Source organism: Schistocerca gregaria, chromosome 5, assembly GCF_023897955.1.
Source record: "Schistocerca gregaria isolate iqSchGreg1 chromosome 5, iqSchGreg1.2, whole genome shotgun sequence".
Taxonomy (NCBI): Eukaryota; Metazoa; Arthropoda; class Insecta; order Orthoptera; family Acrididae; genus Schistocerca; species Schistocerca gregaria.
In genome coordinates, this window is record NC_064924.1 from 459755619 (window position 1) to 459778689 (window position 23071).

General features: G+C 40.5%; 1 protein-coding gene across 4 annotated transcripts in view; it reads left to right on the forward strand.

Moving 5' to 3' along the window:
- LOC126273109 (casein kinase II subunit alpha) overlaps positions 1-23071 on the forward strand; it is a 59151-nt gene that overhangs the window by 16958 nt on the left and 19122 nt on the right. For all 4 annotated transcript variants that reach the window (XM_049976558.1, XM_049976556.1, XM_049976555.1 and 1 more), the window contains exon 8: positions 9027-9104. In XM_049976558.1, coding sequence (XP_049832515.1) covers positions 9027-9104 — 78 coding nt within the window. The remainder of the gene's footprint in view (positions 1-9026; positions 9105-23071) is intronic.

Sequence of the window (23071 nt, forward strand, 5' to 3'; positions counted from 1 at the left end):
CAGGGTATGTCCCATTGTACCAGTTATTAGGGTATCTTCCTGTATGGATGATCAAACTTTGAACGTCTGGCTACTGATGGCTGTAATGAGGAGCCTATTTTTCATTGGTCGGGTAAAGGGTCCCACTTTACAGGGATCAACAAAAATATGGAAACACCAAAATCACAATTCATTTATGTGCCATAATCCAAAATAGCTTGCAGCTGTCTCAGAAAAGATAAGTACTGTATGATTTTTGAAGGGAATTTCATAGCTTTCTTCCTGCAAAATGGTGGCATGTTCAGGTAATGATGATGATAGAGGTGGATAGCAATCACATGCCAACTCTCCAAAGTAGACCACAAAGACTCGGTAATATTGAGATCTAGTGACTGGTGGCCAGGGGAGATGTGACAATCCGTCCTTGTGCACGCAACACCCATCCTGGATAATGTGAACTGTGTGAATAGGTCCCTATCCTCGGAGCACTGCATCACCATTGGGGAACAAACATTTTACCCTGGGATAGGCCTGATCAGCCAAAATTGTCACATAATCGTTAAGAGTAATGCAGTCTCGCAAAGTAACCATGAGGACCATGAAATACTACAAAATGCCTGCTGAAATCATCCATGTTCCACTCTTGAGAAGTAAGATCGGCCATAAGTTGGAAACAGCGTGCATCAAAACTTATATGACCAAATGGCTTTCTTCCACTGGTCCATAGTCCATGTTATGGTTTCAGTATCACATTTTCCTGTTCCTACCATTTGCATCACTTGCACTTGGTTTTGCAATGCCAGCTCGCCCTGGCAGTTTCCAATGTATGAAGCTACCTGTGTTTTGTTTTGATGCTGACAGTGTTTGCGAGTGCAAATTCAGTTATGCAGTGACTTTTGTTGCTGTCGTCCTTTTGTTTTTCGTCACAATCCTTTTCAGTGACCTTTTGCCATGGTCACTCACTAACTCTTCCATCCACATTGTGTCTTAATGTATGTTTTCTGCTTTCCTTTTATGCAATGTAATCTTGAAACACCACACACTTTTGCTCTATTGATATGAAAAATCCCACCGCACAAGTGCCAACAATTATCTTGCATTTGAATTCACTTGGCTCTGACATCATGCACTCATAACTACACAGGACATTGTTCAGGTGCAGTTTGTGGTCAAACACCACAACCTGCTGGCTTGTCTAGCTTCTGCATTTTGTGTTCAAGCTTGCATTTCTCGCAGTATTTCCATGTTTTTTTGTCCAGTCCCTGTATATTATATGTTGCTATGCAGGCTTGACTCAACTTCTAAGAACCTTGTAACATCTTTTCATAATGAGTGCCAAATGCTATGAAATTAGAGACCAAGCTGAAATTATGATATGAAATTGTGAACACCACGTACCCTTTCATGAAGTCCACAATGTAATGTAGTGTGAGATGTCTTTCTCGTGACCAGTGAACCATGCAAAGACTGAATAACAGAGGAACATTTCAACAAAGTGATAAGTCATTGTTGGGCAAAACCATTCCTTTCATCATCTCACCCGAGAACCTGCCTTTCACCTCAACCATTGCCCAGAGGGGCAATTATGACTTGTGATCCAATGACAAATAACTTTAAAAGGTGGATCCAACACACTATGTGGCTTATGACATGGCACAGTCAGGATGAAGCGTAATAAGCCATTTTGTAGCACCTCGGAGAGACAACTTTAAAGAACCCTTCTTCACCTTGTACAGTGTGTGTAAATGGAGCTTGTAGGGAAGTATTGTTAATTTTATATGATCCTTCCTGTATACTAGCGTTTTAGACAATTTTGAGCCATCCTGTCAAGACACATTTGAACTAGAGAATGATGCTCCTCATTAAAATTATCTAAGTATTCCCATTTTTGTTGCACTATTGTGTAGTGTAATCTCTACAAGAAGGAAGCCATTGTGGTGCTCCTTATTTGTGGAGGAGTTTATTGTAGTTTGCTTGACTGCAAGTTCAGTTCCAATTAACTTGTAAGAGAGTGGAGGCACAGAGAGCATATTCAGACTTTAAAGTTTCTTGCAGAGGTGACTATGCATAAAATTCCACCATTCTGGATGCTAATGTAATCTGCCTGCATGTATAGTGAGGTACACTATTGTGCACATCAAAGAGCTTTTAGCAACATAAATCAAAGGTTCTGCAAGGCACTCAACTTCTTGATTTGCTGGATTCGCAAATGCTGGGAAGTAGACAGTACATGTGCTCAAGTTTAGCTTGGCTCTTTTGCTGACTTACCTGGTTTATAGTGTCCAGGTGTATAGTTCAACAAGACCAAAATGGATGAAGATTATGGTTGCTATCCACCATGTCTTTGCACTGGTGAGCCCGCAACCGTTCATTCAGTAGCCACTCATGATGCATCAGGCTAAGGCTCTTGTCTGACTCTTGGATAATTTGTGTGCCACCTGATTGGTGCCCAATGGGGGAAATATCTCACAAGCGACAAAGCTTTGTGCACCAGTTTACACTGATAAGTCTGAGGAGGAGGAGGAGGATTAGCTTGGCTGACCTGTGGCTTGCCTCAACCATATTTTCATAGTCCCCTTACTGAAAGAATTCATCTGTAAAACGTGATCAAATGAAGCGAATGAGATGTAGTATGTAATTCATCTCTGCTTAGTTTCTCTTGGTGCACTGCGAGTCAGCCAGAGCATGTACTTGTAGAAAATTCTGTCTGATCCTTCGTGGACTGTCTCCTGTGCTTCAGAGGTCAAGGGAAGGATGTGATACTGTACTAGGTCCAGGGTGTGTGTGAATTCAGAGGAATGAGCTGGCAGTTACAGCAGTCATTGTTGCATGCTACCCAATGTTGCAGTGTGAAGTCTTCCTATGTGAAATGACTCTGTTGACACAGGTCTGTTTTTTGACAGTATATGTGGTTGAAAGTGTGAATTGATAAGCTGTGTTTGGTAATATCTACTATTGGCATGACCTACATCCTTGCTGATGGAGAAACAAAACAGTCCTCACATTACTCCAGACTGGACATTGTCTCCTGACAAATTATTCCCACCTACGATGAGATAAACCACCAGTGTGTGGTGCTGTTGGATTGTAAACAATGTTTACAAGTAATGTAGAGAGATGTGTAATCTGAAGACAGTCTATATTGCCTGTCTTCTATTTATCTGTAAATATATAAATTTGTCACGTGCTGCAATTACAATTTGTGTGTTTGGACTAATATCAGGAACTACTGTAAAGATTTTGATCTGGTGTTGACTGATTCACGAGGACAGTTTGTGTATGTAATTTATAAATATTTCATGAAAATTGGCTGAATTATGCTGCATCAGCCCCCTGCTGCAGTGAAAATGGGTAAATGATGCCATTGCCCCCTAGTGACACAGCTGCTGCAGAAATTGCATTTCTGGAAACCGAAAGGTTGTAGATAGTCTTGAGCTGTTCACTGATATTTTAACTCTGCCTTTTAGCCTTGCAGTCATCTCACAGTGCTCTGGAGATTCACCAGAAACAAAATGTGATTTCAGTTGCACTTTGAGTGTAGGTCCCCTTTCCCCAGTTGGATAGCTGGTTAGTGACATAATAGTCATTGAAGTTGTGTCAAAATGAAAGACTGGCAACAGGCCATTGAGCCACACAAAATTGTTAATACCAGAATCTATACATCTGTACAAATATTCCTCTTTTAAACATATTACAAATTAGTCTCCCATCACCCTTTTCTGCTTTTATGCGACACTATCAAGACACAGCTGTAGGGATTTTGCTACTTGTGCTGGACTAACACTGGAGTGGAAGTTTGAATGGAAGTTTCCATGATGCATGAATGTAATCTGTTCCATATTTGACATTTGGGGTGACATCTTGTGGCAATGATGGGAGCTATGTGCTAACACATCACCTGTGGCAATGCAGCACCTTTGATGCCTGACTCGCGTTGTTGGGCGCTCTGCGGTAACTTAAATTACAGTTGTAATATTCACTTACCTAATGTTGTTCTCAGAAGTTTAATCATAACTCAAAGCACTGGCTGTAAACAAAATTACTGCTATGCTAAGCAAGTCATCTGACTGGGGAGCGGGCTTGGTCACTAGTTGTAGTGTATTTACTGTATTTGGCTTGGTGTTAAACTGCCACACTGTGGGCCCAAAGGTCTAGAGTTCAGTACCTGGTAAGTCATAGTATCTTCGTCACTCTCACTTGTTTTGCCTCTGGCAGTGTTTGTCAATGTGAAAATAGCAAATTGCGTTGTCTCAGAATAAGTTTTAATGGTAGGTGCTTCCTATAACTGGACACTTCATAGGTTAAAAGAAAGCAGTTGCAGATCACCTGTAACAGCACCATGTCTTAGTAAAGCACTGTAGTGTTCAAACCAGCTTTCAGGTTGATGAGAGATTTGCTTTTATATTCATAAGAGCACAGTTTGTTTTTAAGTGAAATTCTGTTTGCTATTTACTATATGTTGACTGTTCATCTGAAAGAAGTTGACAGGTTCTGCTTTCTTGTTCTGTTTCTCAGGTTTCTTTGTGGTCATAGGTGCCATGAATACAAATTCCATATACCTAATTTTGTAACCAATTTTCATGCTGTTACGCAGAAGCAAGTAATTCAGTGATTGTGCCAATGAGAACATTATTTTGTTTATATGTGATTCTGTTTCAGGTCAAAAATAATGAGTCTCTGAAGGCTCCAATAATTTTCATTTCCACTTCATTTTAGTATTATTCAATAACAAAACCAAATGTCATATTCTGAAATCAAAACAACTTTAAAATATTGATAATTATGCAGTAATGTGAACATCAGCAAGTCAAGAAGACTAGTGGAATATGATGTGTTACTGCAAATGACACTGGTGGTGGTGGTGGTGGTGGTCCTTTAAGTTCAAAGGTTTTTTAACTTTTGTGACTGTTGTGCCACTGTGCCAACAGGGAAGATCCACAGGCGAGTTGGCTAACATGAGCTATGGTGAGGTTATGTGTGTGCAAGTTATCAGTACCTTTAGAAATGTCGTTTAAGGCTATCTTGTATGCCACATTTTGAAAGAGTGCATTTCTTAACTTCCCCATAATGTGTAGTTTATTTCTGTTGACAGTCAGTTGCCTAGTAGGTTTCTGATGTTTTCTTGTTTTTTAATGAATTATTGATAATAAATACTACTTGTTTGTTGATTTAACCACATGTCCCTTGTACATTGTGTCCTATAGTGTGTTTAAAATAAGTTGCAACTTTTGACAGTTCCGCACAGGGTGAGTAGAGGGAAGCATGTGCTGAGCACATCAGCGGGCAGCAGTAAAGTCACTCCTACCTTAGGTAGCGAATATTAGCAGACTCCAGACAAACATTCTTTGACGGTAAAAAAATGATAGTGAAAAGACCATTTGTCATCTTTTATACATGCTCACAGTTATGATGTGAGTATAGCGATCCCAAGGGAAGAACCATCACTGTCCTCTTCCTCTTAACTGGTACTAATGCCGACTGAAATTAATATCTCTTCAATCTGCTTTTCCAGCACTCCTCCACAAACCCAGGTCTCCTCAACTACCTCTTTCGTATGACTGACAACTCGAGACCAGTCTTCTGGGGTAGCACTTGCAATGGCTTATTTTGTCAGTGTTTCAACCTCACTGAGTGTAAACTACTTGTTGTTTTCTGCCACACTACCTTTCACCTGGGTCCATATGTTCTCAGTCGGTTTTAAATGAGTGTGATAGGGAGGAAGCCTGATTACATGATGCCCATTATTGATAACCAGTTAGTCGACCTGATAGTGTGGAGTTTTTGACTTGTAAAGCACTATATGTTCCATTAACTTGGCCTTTTTTTGATGCCAGGTTCAAGTTATTCGAGGGAACATCTCTTTGCACCCAGAGAAAAATATCTGCTTTCCTCCACTGCGTTTTCTGAGCTTTGTCTATCACAACAGAGTGGTATGGTGGATGGTTCATTACTACTGTTGTATTTGGAGGAATATTCAGCAGCAGAACATCAGAAAACCACTCCTTGGAAACTTTGACATTCATTTCCTCATGGTAGTCACCTTGCTTCTTGGAAGAGAACAACAAACTGTTGAAATGAAGCGACGAGCAGATCCAGTGTGGATGACAATTGTTCTGCCACCCTTGTCCAGTGGTGCTTTCATTGTTCCTCGTGCTGAGAGATCTGTCCATCCCTTTGTCAATGTGTGACACACACTAACCTACATCTTGTCCAGCCACATAATGTCTTCAAATGATATGCTCCTCACTTCTCGCAGATATTGGCCTCTCCATGCCAAATGTCTCTTTGTCAATGAAAAATGTCCAAGACGGAAACTTTTCATGCTGGAAGCCAAGCTTGTGTAAACAATTTCGAAGTGATGACCTACTCCCATTGAACCAGCTCTGCTTCTTTGAGGCTGAAGAGAAGTTTGTTTAAAGTAGGATACTCCTTGTACTTGTTTAAAGTAGGATATTTCTTGCACTGATAACTAATGTACACAAGTCTGCTAATTTCATCCAGCTGGAATGCATCCATCTTCGTTACTTGTCTGTCATAATGTTTTTCCTTGCCTAGAGTTTCTAATGACTCTGTGTTTCTTCTTCATTCGTGTCTTCCTTCCTTTCTTTCCTTCTCCTTGCCAATTCTCAGCACTGTAGATTAGTGAATGTTAAGTGCAGCAGCTATTCTGTCCACCACTCTTGTAACCTCAAAAATTGGACCACCATTGCACTCGTTCAAAATAACTGTGCACATAGCACACAAATTGATGACCTCAGCCATGGATTGGAATTCCCCTTCCACAGCTCAGTATCTTTGCAGCCTGTAACAGTGAATCTCATGTTCAGACATGCTGCGCTGTTGTTATCAACGCAATGCCAATACAGAAACATTTGTTCACAGCACCTGACCATTGTGGAAAACTTGTACGACAAAAACAAGACTTCACAAAGAGCTGATGAACACAGAAGCATCTAAAACGTGACACCACATGGTGCTGTTTATCCCTGGGGTGGCAACAGGGGCACTTTACCAACTGAACTGCTGGCAGCATGGTAGGGAAAACCGGCTCGCCATTGTTGTTACCTGGGCAACGTCATTACATCCTCTCCGGTCAACCAAACATCAAAAGCCGCAACTAATTTTAAACACACTATAGAGGTTCCCGTTCTAGATCAAAACAATATATTTTATATTGGAGTATGTACGTATAATACCTCTGTATCTAGTGGATCTGTGTGGGCACCACTGTGCCTAATGCAGATATATGCGTATCTCTTAGACATATTGCAGAATGTCTTGTTATACATCAAAAGACTTAAAAACTGTAACAATTTTGTGCAACTCTTTGTATGTCTTGTACCTATGTTCATATCTGAACTTCAATTATTCCTCATAATGAATTGTCTGGCAGTTGTGAAGGCTGGGTTTCACTGTGGTCATTTAAATGGAGCTGGAGTTGTTGAACTGTGCACAATCCATTGGCTTTAAAATTGTTCATCAAGGAACTCCTGCATCTGAGTAACAAAGTATACTGGAGCTTTGTTCTGCTGTAGCTACACAATCCATGATTTCCTTGCTGTATAAACATCACGTTCAAAAGACGTCCAAATAAGAATTTCCATTCATATGCTCTTAAAAAGTAATAAAAATGATCTGAAACAGTTGTCATGACCACAGCGCCCCCTCATACCATAACATAAAATACGTTTTTTCTAACATAATGGTGACTGTCCTTAGATTCGAAAACAATGTTCCTCCCGTGTTAACTATGGTACATCACACATCCATCAGAATATAACACTCTTGAACAAACATTGGTTTCGAAACTTTCATCTGCAAGTCTTTCTTAATGCAATGTAGATTGCGGCTCTTGCGGTTCAGCTGCCGTTTTGCAAGTGGATTTGGTTGATTAATGCAGAATTGCATTAGTGGTGGTGGAGGCCACTGTTTTCTCTCAAGTTTCCTTCTCTCTTCTGTGGCTTCTCTTTGATACTGCCTGAAACTAAAGCAAGTTTCTCCCAATCAAGCAGATTGCTTTACGAGGTGAGGCCATGCCAAAGCAATCTCTGAACGCACTCATTGTCGTGGCATTGTTTGTTGTGTAAGGACACTTGTGCACCCACACATATGCTGTTAATAATGCCACAGCAATGTGTCCACACACATTAGCCGTGGCTACACAACTGAAACATTGCTTTTCCTCGGCTTTGAAGTAGGGATATCAAATTAAACAACTGTTTTCTCCAATTGCACAAAGTTGAGTTGTGTGTGAATTGTGTATTTAATTGGAGTTGATACGTTTTACGTTTTAATGGGCTGCTTTTTCTCAACATTTTGATGAGTTATTTTCTACTACTCTTTTGCTATGATGTAGTTGGTGTACACACACCCCTGATCCAAAGAAAAACAAGAATCCACCTAATTTATTCCTCTGGATTACTATCTGCATAGCCTTCCCCATAATTCCACCCACCACCTACTTCAGTCCAATTAGACATTCCCTAACCAATCTACAGTTTTAACTACATGTAGAGGCAGGCAAGCTGCTGTGCTGCAATTAATGTGCAGCGTTCTGTGTGGCAGCAAGCTCCTACATCCAGCCACTAATGTGCTGCATCTCATAACATTGTCTTCAATACACAGGTCCAGCTCTTGTGTGGTAGATCTTAGGTACTTCTCTACAGTTCAGTCTTTACAATTTCCTTAAACCTCTGCTGGTCTCCATCTGCTGTCACTGACACACACTGTCACCATTTCTTGTCATTTCTGTCTGATTTTTTCTTCCCGAATTGTAACACTCCACCTCCATATCACTCCTCTTTCTGACCGCTCACTGCCACCACCACAATCATTCCTTATAACTGGCTTAGTAAGTTAGTCCAGAAGTTGGAGGAAGGCAGGTCCATACCACCTCCAACAATAGTTACTTGCTAAAGATCTGGGATGTCCAAACCAACCTTCAGGTTAATAACAGATTTACCTTTATATGAAACAGTAATGTGTTATATACTAATGACCAAAATCAGTTGTTTGGTAATACATTGTGTGTTGACTTTTTCTTCCAGACCCTATTGTCAAGGAACAAGGTCGTCTGAATATGGTTTCATCTTCACCTACTCCCATAGCAGGCTCAGGGCCTGTAGGTGAGTAGCATGGCAGGTAATGAACCCTTTTAACATTCTTTGTAGTATTAACTAATTTAGTGTTCACTTTTAACTTTTCCAAGATATCCTTGCTTTGCAATAACACTTGTAAATATTGCTGAAATACCTGAAATGATTAATAATGTTAATGATTATTAACACTTTGAGTGTCATGTATGTAATGTTACATGCACATCTTAGTGAGGGTTTGGCATTCCACACTAAGATAGTCAATAATAGTGTGGGCATGGCATTCTTTCGAACATTGAAGAAGATATTAAGGCTATGGCACTCGGTATTAAATAAATGTACCACTATTTATTGTAAATAAATTTGTCTCTGTTGTCTATATTTTAGACATCTCAGGTTTCATTGGCAGGGTGAGAGATTGACAACCCATGTTTCTTCTGCCAACCCTGTGTAATCATAAGCTCTGTACAAGTAAAGCTACTGCTCTGTGATGCGACATATTGTGTGGCCAAGGGACTGGGGGTCTTGTCTTAAATGCCTGGGTCAGGAGGGTGGTACGAGCTTCTGTGTTAAAAAATAAGTCCTTCAACCTCAAGTTGTGCTACTTGCTGATGGGACGGACACCTGATGAAGTGAAATAATTGTTAGTGGGAACCTGCTGCACCTTATTGTCTAACAACCAGGCAAATGGTTTGCTCCCTGAGTAGACTTCCCTATCCCTTGCTGTTTTTAGAAACACCATGGAAAAGTCAGTACACAAACACCCATCTCCAGTGAGTTGGGTATGCTGTCAGCAAGCAAGAACACCCACTCAACAAAAAGGGCTATAGATTGTGTGCAGAGAGCTTCTGATCAAACACTATGCCATTATGAACAGGACACACATTGTGCATCAAAGTGTGTCCAGATCATTAAGAGAAATGAGGGAAGTTTTTTAAAATGTATGTAATAGTTTGAATGTGCAACAAGTGCACTAAAATCACAGTTGCTTGAGGGATGGTGCACTATAGGTATAAACTGTGACAACACTTAAAGCTAAACTATTACAGAAAGTGAAAATCTTAGGGAATACTTAATTGTGACTGAATTACACAACACTCTTAATTCCACCAAGTGTGCAGAGACTTAATATATACACTCACTATATGATCAGTATTATGTGGATGGACACCTATTAGCTGATGTTGATACAGGAGGTGTACACCATTTGTCTTCATGACAGCTTGAACTCTGCTGGGGACACATCCAGTAAAGTGTCTGACCGTCTGTGGAGAAATGGCTGCACATTTTTCCTCAAGAGCCAAAATCTGAGAAGATAATGGTCTTGGCTGCTATGGTCTGGAACAGTCAAGGAATGTTATTGTCCACAAACCATTGCCTCATAGATGCTGCTTCATGGCAGGATGTATTGTCATGCTAATACAATCGTCGTCACTGTACTGTTCTGATGTAGACAGTAAACAATGCTGTAAAACATAATCATATAATTCAGCATTTACTGTTTTGTGAGCACAGTAAGGGGACCGCACCCTAATCATTAAAAATTATCTCCCATACCATAACATGACCATCTTCTCACTTCCGTTGTCTCTAAACGTGATCGAAAGTTACCTTCTACAACCATTTGCCAAACTCAAACCTTTCCTTTGTACTGCCACAGTGTATAATATGATTAATCACACCACTGTATCCAGTCAACCACTGTCCAGTGGTATTGCTTTTCAAGCCACCTCAGGCTTTGCTTAATGTTGACTACAGAAATATGTTGCTTACGAGGAGCAACTGCTAGACAGTTATACCCCATTCTTTTTTTACTCCCAATGCATGGTTATCATGTTAGGGTACTGGACTGCTAGTAGCATTTGGCAACTCAGGAGTGATTACTTAAGATGACTTCATGTGACTTCTTACAACCACCCTCCTCAACATTTCATGTTCTCTGCCCACCCATGCATGAGGTCTACCTGGTCTCAGATTAGGCTAGGTTGTTCCTTCACATTTCCACTTCACAATCACACCAACAGTGGGCATGGTCGGTTTTAGAAGGGTTAAAATGTCTCCTGGTTGACAGTCATTGAAAGCTCGAGCACTTTATTCGAAGTGGAGCAGCTTGCGGACCGATAGGACTTTATTGAACATTCTTATTGTTATTATTCCAACCTGGATTTTTCTTTGTTTGATTTTGCATAGTGGCTTCTCTTCCACCCTACAACCCAGAGCTTTTCCCTTCATTACATTGTGCTTGTCCTTTCTTTCTCTGCATTCCTACGTTTCTTGTTGCCTTCCAAACTGCACATGCTTTGCGCCAGTAAACACCCAATTCTTTGAAGAATCAAACTTCTGTGTATAAAACAGCTTTCAACTTCTGACTTACAAATGTGTTCATGTGTTCGAATATTTGGTGTTAAGCATGTAAGTGAGAGTGAGTTTAGAAAACGTTGAAATGATGATTAAGTGTGTTAGAAGTCTGTGAGTGTAGTATTTCAGTGACTGTTTGTATATATCGAAGTAATCAGCAACCAGTTTCAAAAATGAAATTTAAGTTTGTAAAGAGCACTTGGTGTCACGATTTCCACCTCCTTGATGCACTTCACGCTTTTTTGTTGTCAACAAAAACAGTGTGAAGTGCGTCATGGGGCTGAAATTTGTGACTGGATCTTCTGGAGAATGGCACTAAATGCCCAAAACCGGTTAAAAAATTACATTTCTTTTATGCAACTGGTTGCTGATTATTTCAGTATAGTCTCTTCAGTGCTTTATTATCAAACACTGGGTGGAGAAAATCTAGGTAATGTTCATTCTGTTTCGAATAAAAGATAGTTTTTCACACCTCTGTGTTTGACGTTGTATCCTGTGAACTACGTGTCGTACAGTGATAGTAGACACTATCTATAAAATCGTGTTGCGAATAGTTAGTAGTAAAGTAGTAGTAAATTAAAATATTTGCCTTAGCTGTAGTATGTGATAAACTTCTTTCCTTTCATAATTTTGTGGGGGACTTTAGCAAGAAATATTTCTGCAAAGGTTTGAAATTCTGTGTAAATTTTGTTGAAGTCAATGATTGCTCTCATTTTTAAACATTGGATGAATATGATTTGGGTATTTGCGTGCAGTGTGTTATGCTATCTTAAGACTTGTACTCTGTTTCTACCTGTAATTCTTGTTTTAATTGTGTTAAGCCTGTAACATATGACTATTCTTCGTAATGAATGTATTATGGTCGCATTTTAAATTTTCAAATTCTGTCTATTATGCGAAATATTGGAAATCTGATTTTTGTTACCCCGGAAGCCATAAGATAGGCGATTTGCAACTAAACAGTGAACCAGGAACTGGCATAACCATTTACTAAATATAGATTACTTGTTAGTTGAAGTGTTTTGCTGTTATTGTGGAATGAACTGCGCTGCAACAGCAAAACAGGGCATTTTGTATTGTTAGTGTAGACTAAACTATAAGACAGCTTAATGTTCTTGTCAGTATTGTAATCTGAAAGTGATTGCAGATTAACTGGCAGTGTAATGTCGCTCCTTTAACTACACGCTTTTTCTTAGAGAGGTAGGTTGTTCCATTCAAAAATAACGGTAGGATCTTAATAGAGAACTAGAGGTAAAGGAAACTTACAAATTATGCACCTATTGTGATGAGTGAGAACCAATCTTCGCAGGGATTTTTCAGTTACGTCTTTGTTATAAATAGCTCGTGAGGGCGAAAGTAGCTGTTTTGGTAGGAAATATAACATTTTTAGGCATGTTGTTAACTGTTAGGTCTGATGGACAAACTGGTTAGTGAAAATCTTAATATGCTATATTATAATAAGTGTCATTCAGAAGTAACTTTTGTGTTACGTGAATGGACTTGAGGTCTTGCGAATCAGCCGGGTAGGTTGACAAAAGAATTGAAATTAAGGTTGTGAAGGATAATGTATGTTTTTTAATAGGCTGCACATATACTCCAGCAAGAATTTACAGCATATCCGTGCAATATACACTCCTGGAAATTGAAATAAGAACACCGTGAATTCATTGTCCCAGGAAGGGGAAACTTTGACACATTCCTGGGGTCAGATACATCACATGATCACACTGACAGAACCACAGGCACATACACAGGCAACAGAGCATCCACAATGTCGGCACTAGTACAGTGTGTATCCACCTTTCGCAGCAATGCAGGCTGCTAAGTCTCCCATGGAGACGATCGTAGAGATGCTGGGTGTAGTCCTGTGGAACGGCTTGCCATGCCATTTCCACCTGGCGCCTCAGTTGGACCAGCGTTCGTGCTGGACATGCAGACAGCGTGAGACGACGCTTCATCCAGTCCCAAACATGCTCAATGGGGGACAGATCCGGAGATCTTGCTGGCCAGGGTAGTTGACTTACACCTTCTAGAGCACGTTGGGTGGAACGGGATACATGCGGACGTGCATTATCCTGTTGGAACAGCAATTTCCCTTGCCGGTCTAGGAATGGTAGAACGATGGGTTCGATGATGGTTTGGATGTACCGTGCACTATTCAGTGTCCCCTCGACGATCACCAGAGGTGTACGGCCAGTGTAGGAGATCGCTCCACACACTATGATGCCGGGTGTTGGCCCTGTGTGCCTCGGTCGTATGCAGTCCTGATTGTGGCGCTCACCTGCACGGCGCCAAACACGCATACGACCATCATTGGCACCAAGGCAGAAGCGACTCTCATCGCTGAAGACGACACGTCTCCATTCGTCCTCCATTCACGCCTGTTGCGACACCACTGGAGGCGGGCAGCACGATGTTGGGCGTGAGCGGAAGACGGCCTAACGGTGTGTGGGACCATCGCCCAGCTTCATGGAGACGGTTGCGAATGGTCCTCACCGATACCCCAGGAGCAACAGTGTCCTAATTTGCTGGGAAGTGGCGGTGCGGTCCCCTACGGCACTGTGTAGGATCCTACTGTCTTGGCGTGCATCCGTGCGTCGCTGCGGTCCGGTCCCAGGTCGACGGGCACTTGCACCTTCCGCCGACCACTGGCGACAACATCTATGTACTGTGAAGACCTCACGCCCCACGTGTTGAGCAGTTCGGCGGTATGTCCACCCGGCCTCCCGCATGCCCACTATACGCCCTCGCTCAGTCCGTCAACTGCACATACGGTTCACGGCCACGCTGTCGCGGCATGCTACCAGTGTTAAAGACTGTGATGGAGCTCCGTATGCCACGGCAAACTGGCTGACACTGACGGCGGCGGTGCACAAATGCTGCGCAGCTAGCGCCATTCGCCGGCCAACACCGCAGTTCCTGGTGTGTCCGCTGTGCCGTGCGTGTGATCATTGCTTGTACAGCCCTCTCGCAGTGTCCGGTGCAAGTATGGTGGGTCTGACACACCAGTGTCAATGTGTTCATTTTTCCATTTCCAGGAGTGTATAAAGAGAAGATCAAATTTAGTTTTGTTTAAGAAAATATGCTGAAGTTCTAAAATAAAATGTTGTCATTCAGGTCCAATAAGTGTTTGGAAATTGCAACTAATAATGTAAGAGTAGCCTTCTCAACTTTCCAGTTGCTTTAGATAGTCTACCTTCTCACAGTAACAAGTTCACAAACAGATATCCTGTGCTATGTTAGGCAATTCTTGCCCTTGTTAACTGTCTCAATATATTCCACTGTTCCCCTTGTATGATAGAATATTCTCTTGGTTTCGTATTATTACACATTTCTGCCATTATGAATATCTGAAAATCATTACCATAGGTGAACAATGTAAGATGATCCCTAACAGCTCGCAGCACTGTTGCCAGGTTTTGGCTGGGAAATGCTGATGGCTGTAGCCGTCTACAGAGCTATGGTAACACTGGGGCATTGCCACAGAGACGTTTACTAGTTCGGACTACATTATTGGTTGAGATATGCAGGCGATGCTGTCGCACCCATCCCGCTGCAACTTTCAGGGATCAGTTTATGCCGACTCAACTATAGTATACCATACAATATTCAGGCTACACCACTCATCACCACTTGTGCCCTATTGCCAAGACCACCTCTTAGCCTGTCAGTTGGGAGACTTGCTTCATTGAAGGAGACTCACCTGTTAGAAAATTGATGTTGTCAGTTTCAGTGCATATAGTGTTACTTTTTATGAAACTTCCTGGCAGATTAAAACTGTGTGCCGGACTGAGACTCGAACTCTGGACCTTTGCCTTTCGCGGGCAAGTGCTCTTCCGACTGAGCTACCCAAGCACGACTCACGCCCCGTCCTCACAGCTTTAATTCCGCCAGTATCTCGTCTCCTACCTTCCTAAGCCATGTCTGCGCTATATCCTTTCTTCCAGGAGTGCTAGTTCTGCAAGGTTCCCAGGAGAGCTTTTGTGAAGTTTGGAAGGTAGGAAACGAGATACTGAAGATTTAAGCACTGAAGAAATTGTAGTACATAACCACATTGCTGTGCATATACTTTGATGTGGTGCGACACTTTATTGCAGTCCGCAGCTCGTGGTCTCGATTTCTCGCTTTCCGAGCACAGGTCCCGGGTTCGATTCCTGGCAGGGTCAGGGATTTTCACCTGCCTCAAGATGACTGGGTGTTAAAGTTGTCCTCATCATTTCATCATCATCATTCATCAAAGTGGCGACATCGGGCTGAGCGAAGGTTGGGAATTCGTACAGGTGCTGATAACCGCGCAGTTGAGTGCCCCACAAACCAAACCAAACCATCATCATCATCATACTTTATTGCAGTTTCTGCAGTGGACTGAATCTAAATGTGAAATCATTGGCATATAATTGTGAGTTTGAGGTGTGTACAATAGCAAAGACCTTCATGTATGCTACTGATTAGAATTCATTGCCCAGCACCAGTAGCTCATAGCATCACAAAAAGGAACTCATTTCTACAGTAGATACTAGCTCCTGTATGTTGCTACTACCACCACCACCACCACATCTTATATCAACATGTGACATTATCAAATATGATGAAACTCTGAACGTCTGTACTTTATAGTTTATTTCCACGTATCTCCAGTTTCTACCATTCTCTGTGTTCTTGTTAACATGTCCCCACTTCTTTTTTTTTTCACTTTTATTGTGATTTATTTTTTAATCATTGTTTTCATATGGTTTCTTCCTCTTTTGTTACCATTGGCTTTAGTCATGTTCATAGTGATACGCTTTGTTTGCCAGAATTAAATTTAGAAGAGTGTGTTTGAGACTTTTTTGTTTTCATTATGTTACCTAGATTGCGTTTTGTAAGCACTTTGGTTTTCGTTACTTCAATCTTAAACTATTGAGCTTAAGTAAATATCTATGTACCAGGGTACTTCTTTAAAGAACTCGGTGCTAGTGATTATAATGATATGTATAAAAAGTAGTACAAATCACAGTAATTGGAGTGAATCTGCAAACCTTATTTAGTTTTGTGCTGAAGAATTCTGATAATTCTCCATGTGCTGTGAACAAGTTTGAGGAGAAGAGAAATATCATTTTCTAAAACAATGAAAAGACCAAAATAACTACAAGACTTCGGTTTTTAAATTTTTGGTAAGGGCAGCGCGGAAATTTCCTTAATGTCTAAGCCTTATTTACCTGATTGTAAGAAGAGATTTTTTTCCATATTCATTGTTCCAAAAATACAGGGGCATCTTATATTCACAGATTAAACTATTGCTACTGAGGGAAACATTTTTACTTCAATAAATTATATAGGGGTTGTCTTACCCGCACAGATGAAGCTTTGGCTGTTCAGGTCACTTGCAGATTTATGTTGAATTCAGAAGGGAGGTCTGGGCAAACAATACTCGCATTTGAACTGGCTAGAGATTTCCTGGGAATGAAGAAGTGCTTGATACAGTATCAATGTTGCACAAAGAAGTGTAGGGAATTGATTTGTGCAATGCTAGTGCGAGGGCTGCACGAGAAACCATGACCTACCCATTAGAACAATCTATTGCTCTTTCAAAAATTTGCCAGTTTTTGAAGCACAGGGGAAATTGCATGAAATTGTCATTGTACAAATTCTTGTTGTATTTAAACAGGTTTGCTGAAAGTTCTCATACATGTATGAATACCATGTACAAACATTAATGCTGCTTTTTAAGTAGAGGTAATACTCAAAAGCGAAAATGTTGTCCTTCAAAAAACATTACTTGATTCTGAATCCAGATCAACATTTTATTTGGCTGTGGGAGGCTGTGATTTACTAAGAAGTGGTTGCTGCTCATATATTGGAATATCAGGTAAAATGTTATCAGCTTTAGAACACGATGACTTTTAGATGAAACAAGAAGGAAAATTAATCTAGAATGAAATTTCTAACAAACGAAAGAATTGTGACTGTAATTGTGATCACAAGACTACAGTGGCAAGACCCATTGTGAAGATAGGCTTATGTACATGGACAGAAAAAGAAATTTCGCAACACCATGAAGAAGTTGTGAAATAAACAAAAGTTGGTATGTGTGTTTCTACATCTTAAAAATTATGTATATCCAAGTTTTACCCAGTCACATTAGATGGTTTCTAGTAGCACCTTTATGAGGATGCAGATCAGGTTTGCTTTCAATACATACCTTAACAACTTTGAACATGAGTGACCTTTGAGATTAGACATGGTGAGTTGATTTTAGTCAGTCATGCCTTTAAGGCAACAAATATGCCATTATCAGGGCCTCACTGAAGGAGGTCATGTAATAGGGTTACAAGAAGCTGGGTGTTCTTTCTGCAGTAAGACGTGGCAGGAATTTAGCCGTGGACATGATTGGTGGCAGTAGTGGTCACGGCAATGTACGCTTGCAAGAAGACTGTCCTCTGGACAACCATGTGGCACTGCCAAGATAGATTGCAGTTGGCACCAAAATGACACAATGAACTTTTAAGAATCAGTTATTTCAAGACATCTGTGAGCCAGATGACCTGTGAATTGCATCCCACTGACCCCAAACTTCCGCCATTTGCAACTTCTGTTGTGTCGAGAGAGATGATTGGAAGGTAGGGTGGATGTCTGTTGTATTTCCTGATGAAATCTGGCTCTGCTTCGGTCCCTGTAATGCCTTGTGTTTGTTAGGAAGCAGCTAGTTGATAGCCTGCAACCTGTATGCATGCTAGACACACTCTTACATATTCCTGGTGCCATGGTCTGGGGTGTGATTTCGTATGACAGCAGGAGTGCTCTCGTAGTTACCCCACGCACCTTGACTGTAAATTTGCGTGGTGATTTGACCTTTTGTGCTGCCATTTGTGAATAGCATTCCAGAGGGTGTTTCCAACAGGATAATACTCCCCCACATACCACTGTTGTAGCCTAACATGCTCTACAGTGTGTTGAAATTTTGCTTTGGCCTGTTTGATTAGCATATGTCTCCAATTGAGCACATACGGGATGTTATTGGACTTCTATGCCAGCATCATCCACAACCAGCATTAACCGTCCCTGTACTGACAGACGAACTGCACAGGCATGGAACTCCATCCCACAGACTGATGTCTGGCACCTGTACAGCAAAATGCGTCCACATTTGCATGCTTGCAATTCAACATTTTGGCAGTTAAACCTGTTGTTAATGTACTAGCATTTCACATTCGCAATGGCTTATCTCGCTCTTAAATTAACGTTAATTACTTACATATGTTACCTAGACGAATGTATTCCCAAAATTTCGTTACTCTACATATCAGGTTTTTGATGTTATCTCCCCCCCCCCCCCCCCCTCCCATTTAATGTAGATGCTGTTAGGTACGGCTTGGGCTCAAGGAGATATTTGCAGTCAGTGTTTTACAGTTGCTCAATCACAGCACTGTGAAAATAGTCAGAGGGAGTCAGTGAAACTGGCTTGGCTGAAAACTAGGATGACTGCAGAGAGGGGAGCAGTGAGCAGGCAGCAAATTACACTGTGTTGCCGACCATGGAAATCTGTACTATGTGGTTTGGCTTTTTATGAACATCTACCATTTTTAAACTGCACTTTGCCTGAATCCATTTGTAGTTGGAATTGGATTCACTTCAAAATTGGACAAATACTCAACAATAGTATACATTTCTGCAGATGACAGGAGGTCAGTGGTGTACTTACGTGTCTCATGCTGCAGTGTTGTTAACATTCAACATGATGGGAACGAAAGGGTATGTGTCAGTTGCTGGTTCTATGCAGCCAATGAGAATGGTGGGCAGACAGTATGTTTAGAAGCAAGGTACATATAACATTCTCATGTCAGTATAGAAGCGAAATCTGGTATGCTCTGGAAAAGAAGGCTGTGTTCTTAGATCCCACTGCAGCCACAGCCTCAGAAATCGCAAAATATTCGAAAGAAACAGGCAGAAAAGAAAATGGTCCAAAAATAAATTTAATCCAATTCTCTTAATTTTATTTTTCCTAACCTTGTTAAAATGTTAAGTCAGTAAATGGCATAAGTTTAGAATAGGTATAATGTAGTCAAAAAAATCAGTTTGTAATTTTGATTAATCAGAAATCGTTAAAAATTTTTGTCAAGGAGTCTTTTAAAAAAGGAACCTACATGTAGTAAAGGTTCTTTTATTCGGGTAACTATGATATACTACATAATTTTGTATTGCATGTCGGTTAACTGAGGCAATAATTGCAGCAGCGAGATGTCAGGTTTGTACATTGTAGTTAAAACATTAAATAACCTTTATAGTCGTATGTGGAACATACAACTTGGGTTTCCCTTACCTCCATCTATCTGTTGTGTATTGCAAGCTGCATATTTGTAATCATTGCAACAATAGAAAACTGTGAAATTGATGAAAGTGGAGCATAATTTTTGTTAATCATTATTTAATGCAATCTGTGGTATTCTGGTTGCCAAATCATCATCAGTGACTATACTGGACTTCAGAATGAAAATTTCATTGTAAAAATTAATATACGTAGACAAAATGTCTAATAGTACACAATGGAGGAACAAATGGTAGATGATATTCACTTTGTGTCTTTTCCTGACAGTTGTGTGCAGAGCAGATGTCAAAATTAGCTGAGCATTGCTTTTCACTCACTGACAAGACTTCATATACAGACAGTTGATTTCAGTTCACGTTTATTGTACTATATGGTTGCTGTGATTCAGACTTTTGAGTTCTCTAAGACAAATTTTGATGATTGCATTTGCAAATGTCATTAGACGAATTTATTTACTGTGGCAATTTTTTCTTGAACGGTAAAGTCCTATAAATGTGAAAGTTACAAATCAATAACTGATGTTGATGCTCATGAATATCTATTGTTGCTGAGGCAGTTAGTTTGAAACATTTTATTGGTTCTGCGTGCCATAGTAACAGCAGTAGTTGGTAGGATAAATATTTTAATCCAGCACTTGAATTTAATGATTTGTCATGGAGCTTTGGAATCTGAAATGTTTTGTGCTCAAATGTGAATTTCCTAGACGTCATATTTTTTACCACTACGTCTTCTGTAAATTGGTTTTAAGAGGTCCAACTCAGATTCTTTTCTTTAATTGGGCACATACGGCTTTAGAAAAAAGCATTAATTGTGTACATGACTAGAGAAGCAGTCAGTGTGTCATGTAACTAACAGAATATTACATGGAAATCACTAAATTATAATTGAACTGGAGACTATAAAGTCGTTGATTGTTTGGAAAATAATTTGTCTGAATCAGTCATATAATTAGTGTGTGTGTGTGTGTGTGTGTGTGTGTGTGTGTGTGTGTGTGTGTGTCACAAAGTAAATTATTTTGAGAATAGTGTGTACAAAGTGTAGATTGATTTTCTTGGCCCACAGAACTCAGTTTTCAGGATTTTGTATCCGTATTCTTCCGGAACCATTGAAAAAGATAATTAGTCTTATTGGTTATATTTTTTATCAAAGAACCTAAGTGCTGTCAGTGTCTCATGGTGGGGTGACATAGAATTCGAAGCTAGAGAATAATGAATGTTACAAAGAACAAATATTCATAACACTAAACTCATCTTTCATGGTTATTTTTAATGAATTCAGTTTAATCTTCCTGAATTAAAATTCTCAGATCATGAAGAAAAGGCAGATTGCTACATACTGTAAAGCTGACACATAAGTTGCAGACAGGCACAACTAAGATACTTACACATTACCTTTTGGCCATGTGTGCGTGCATACTTTGCTGGTGAAGGCTGTGGCCAAAAGGTGATGTGCAAGTGTCTTAGTTGTGCCTGTCTGCAACTTACGTGTCAGCTTTACAGTATGTAGCAATCTGCCTTGTCTTCATGCTGTCTGAGAATTTTAATTCAGGAAGATGAAACTGAATGCATTAAAAATAACCACTTTCCTAAGAAAGGCTGTGGCTGAAAGGCAATGTGTAAGTGTCTTCTATTTGTGCCTGTCTGGAACTTAAAATGACATCTTTACGGTAAGCCACATCCTATTGTTTCTTTATATTCGTTATTTGCATACGCAGCACAAATCTGTTCAAATTATTTGGAAATTTAAGTAATTCCATTTTCTTATATAGTCGGAAGTAAACTGTTCAAAGCAAGAGAGGTGTTTTAACACTTTATTCATCATCCAAACTTCTCTGTCCATACTGGAAGAGTGCGCACCACGTAACTGCTTTGTGAGACAGTGGTGAGTTGTCACCATGCACTACTACAAACTTGGCATGAACTGTAGCCATGCTGTTCCCATTTTAACGCAGAAAATAGATTATCATATAATACTCCATTGCCCCACCAACACCACCATAGACCTTGCCGTTGGTGGGGAGGCTTGCGTGCCCCAGCGATACAGATAGCCGTACCATAGGTGCAACCACAACGGGGAGGTATCTGTTGAGAGGCCAGACAAACGTGTGGTTCCTGAAGAGGGCCAGCAACTTTTTCACTAGTTGCAGGGGCAACAGTCTGGATGATTGACTGATCTGGCCTTGTAATACTAACTAAAACTGCCTTGCTGTGCTGGTACTGCGAACTGCTGAAAGCAAGGGGAAACTACAGCCGTAATTTTTCCCGAGGGCGTGCAGCTTTACTGTATGGTTAAATGATGATGGCGTCCTCTTGGGTAAAATGTTCCAGTGGTAAAATAGTCCCCCATTTGGATCTCTGGGCGGGGGGACTACTCAAGAGGATGCCGTTATCAGGAGAAAGAAAACTGTCGTTCTATGGATCGGAACATGGAATGCCAGATCCCTTAATCGGGCAGATATGTTAGAAAATTTAAAAAGGGAAATGGGTAGGTTCAAGTTATAGTGGGAATTAGTGAAATTCGGTGGCAGGAGGAACAAGACTTTTGGTCAGGTGAATACAGGGTTTAAATACAAAATCAAAGAGGGGTAATTCATGAGTAGGTTCAATAATGAATAGGAAAATAGGAATGTGGGTAAGCTACTACAAACAGCATAATGAACTCATTATTGTGGCCTAAATAGACACGAAGCCCACGCCTACTACATTAGTAAAAATTAAGGAGATGGGACGTGGATAACCTGACTAAACCAAAGGTTGTACAGAGTTTAAGGGAGACCATAAGGGAACAATTGACAAGAATGGGGGAAAGAAATACAGTAGAAGAAGAATGGATAGCTTTGAGGGATGAAGGATCAAGTAGGTATAAAGAGGGCTAGTAGAAATCCTTGGGTGACAAGAAATATTGAATTTAATTGATGAAAGGAGAAAATATAAAAATGCCATAAATGAAGCAGGTAAAAAGGAATACAAACGTCTCAAAAATGAGATTGACAGGAAGTGCAGAATGGCTAAGCAGGCATGGCTTGCGGACAAATGTAAGGATGTAGAGGCTTATCTCACTAGGGGTAAGATCGATACTGCCTACAGGAAAATTAGAGATACCTTCGGAGAAAAGAGAAGCACTTGTATGGATATCAAGAGCTCAGATGGAAACCCAGTTCTAAGCAAAGAAGGGAAAGCAGAAAGGTGGAAAGAGTATATAGAGGGGAGGTACCTGAGGGCAATATAATGGAAATGGAAGAGGATGTAGATGAAGATGAAATGGGAGATATGACACTGCGTAGTGTGTTTAACAGAGCACTGAAAGACCTAAGTCGAAACAAGGCCCTGGGAGT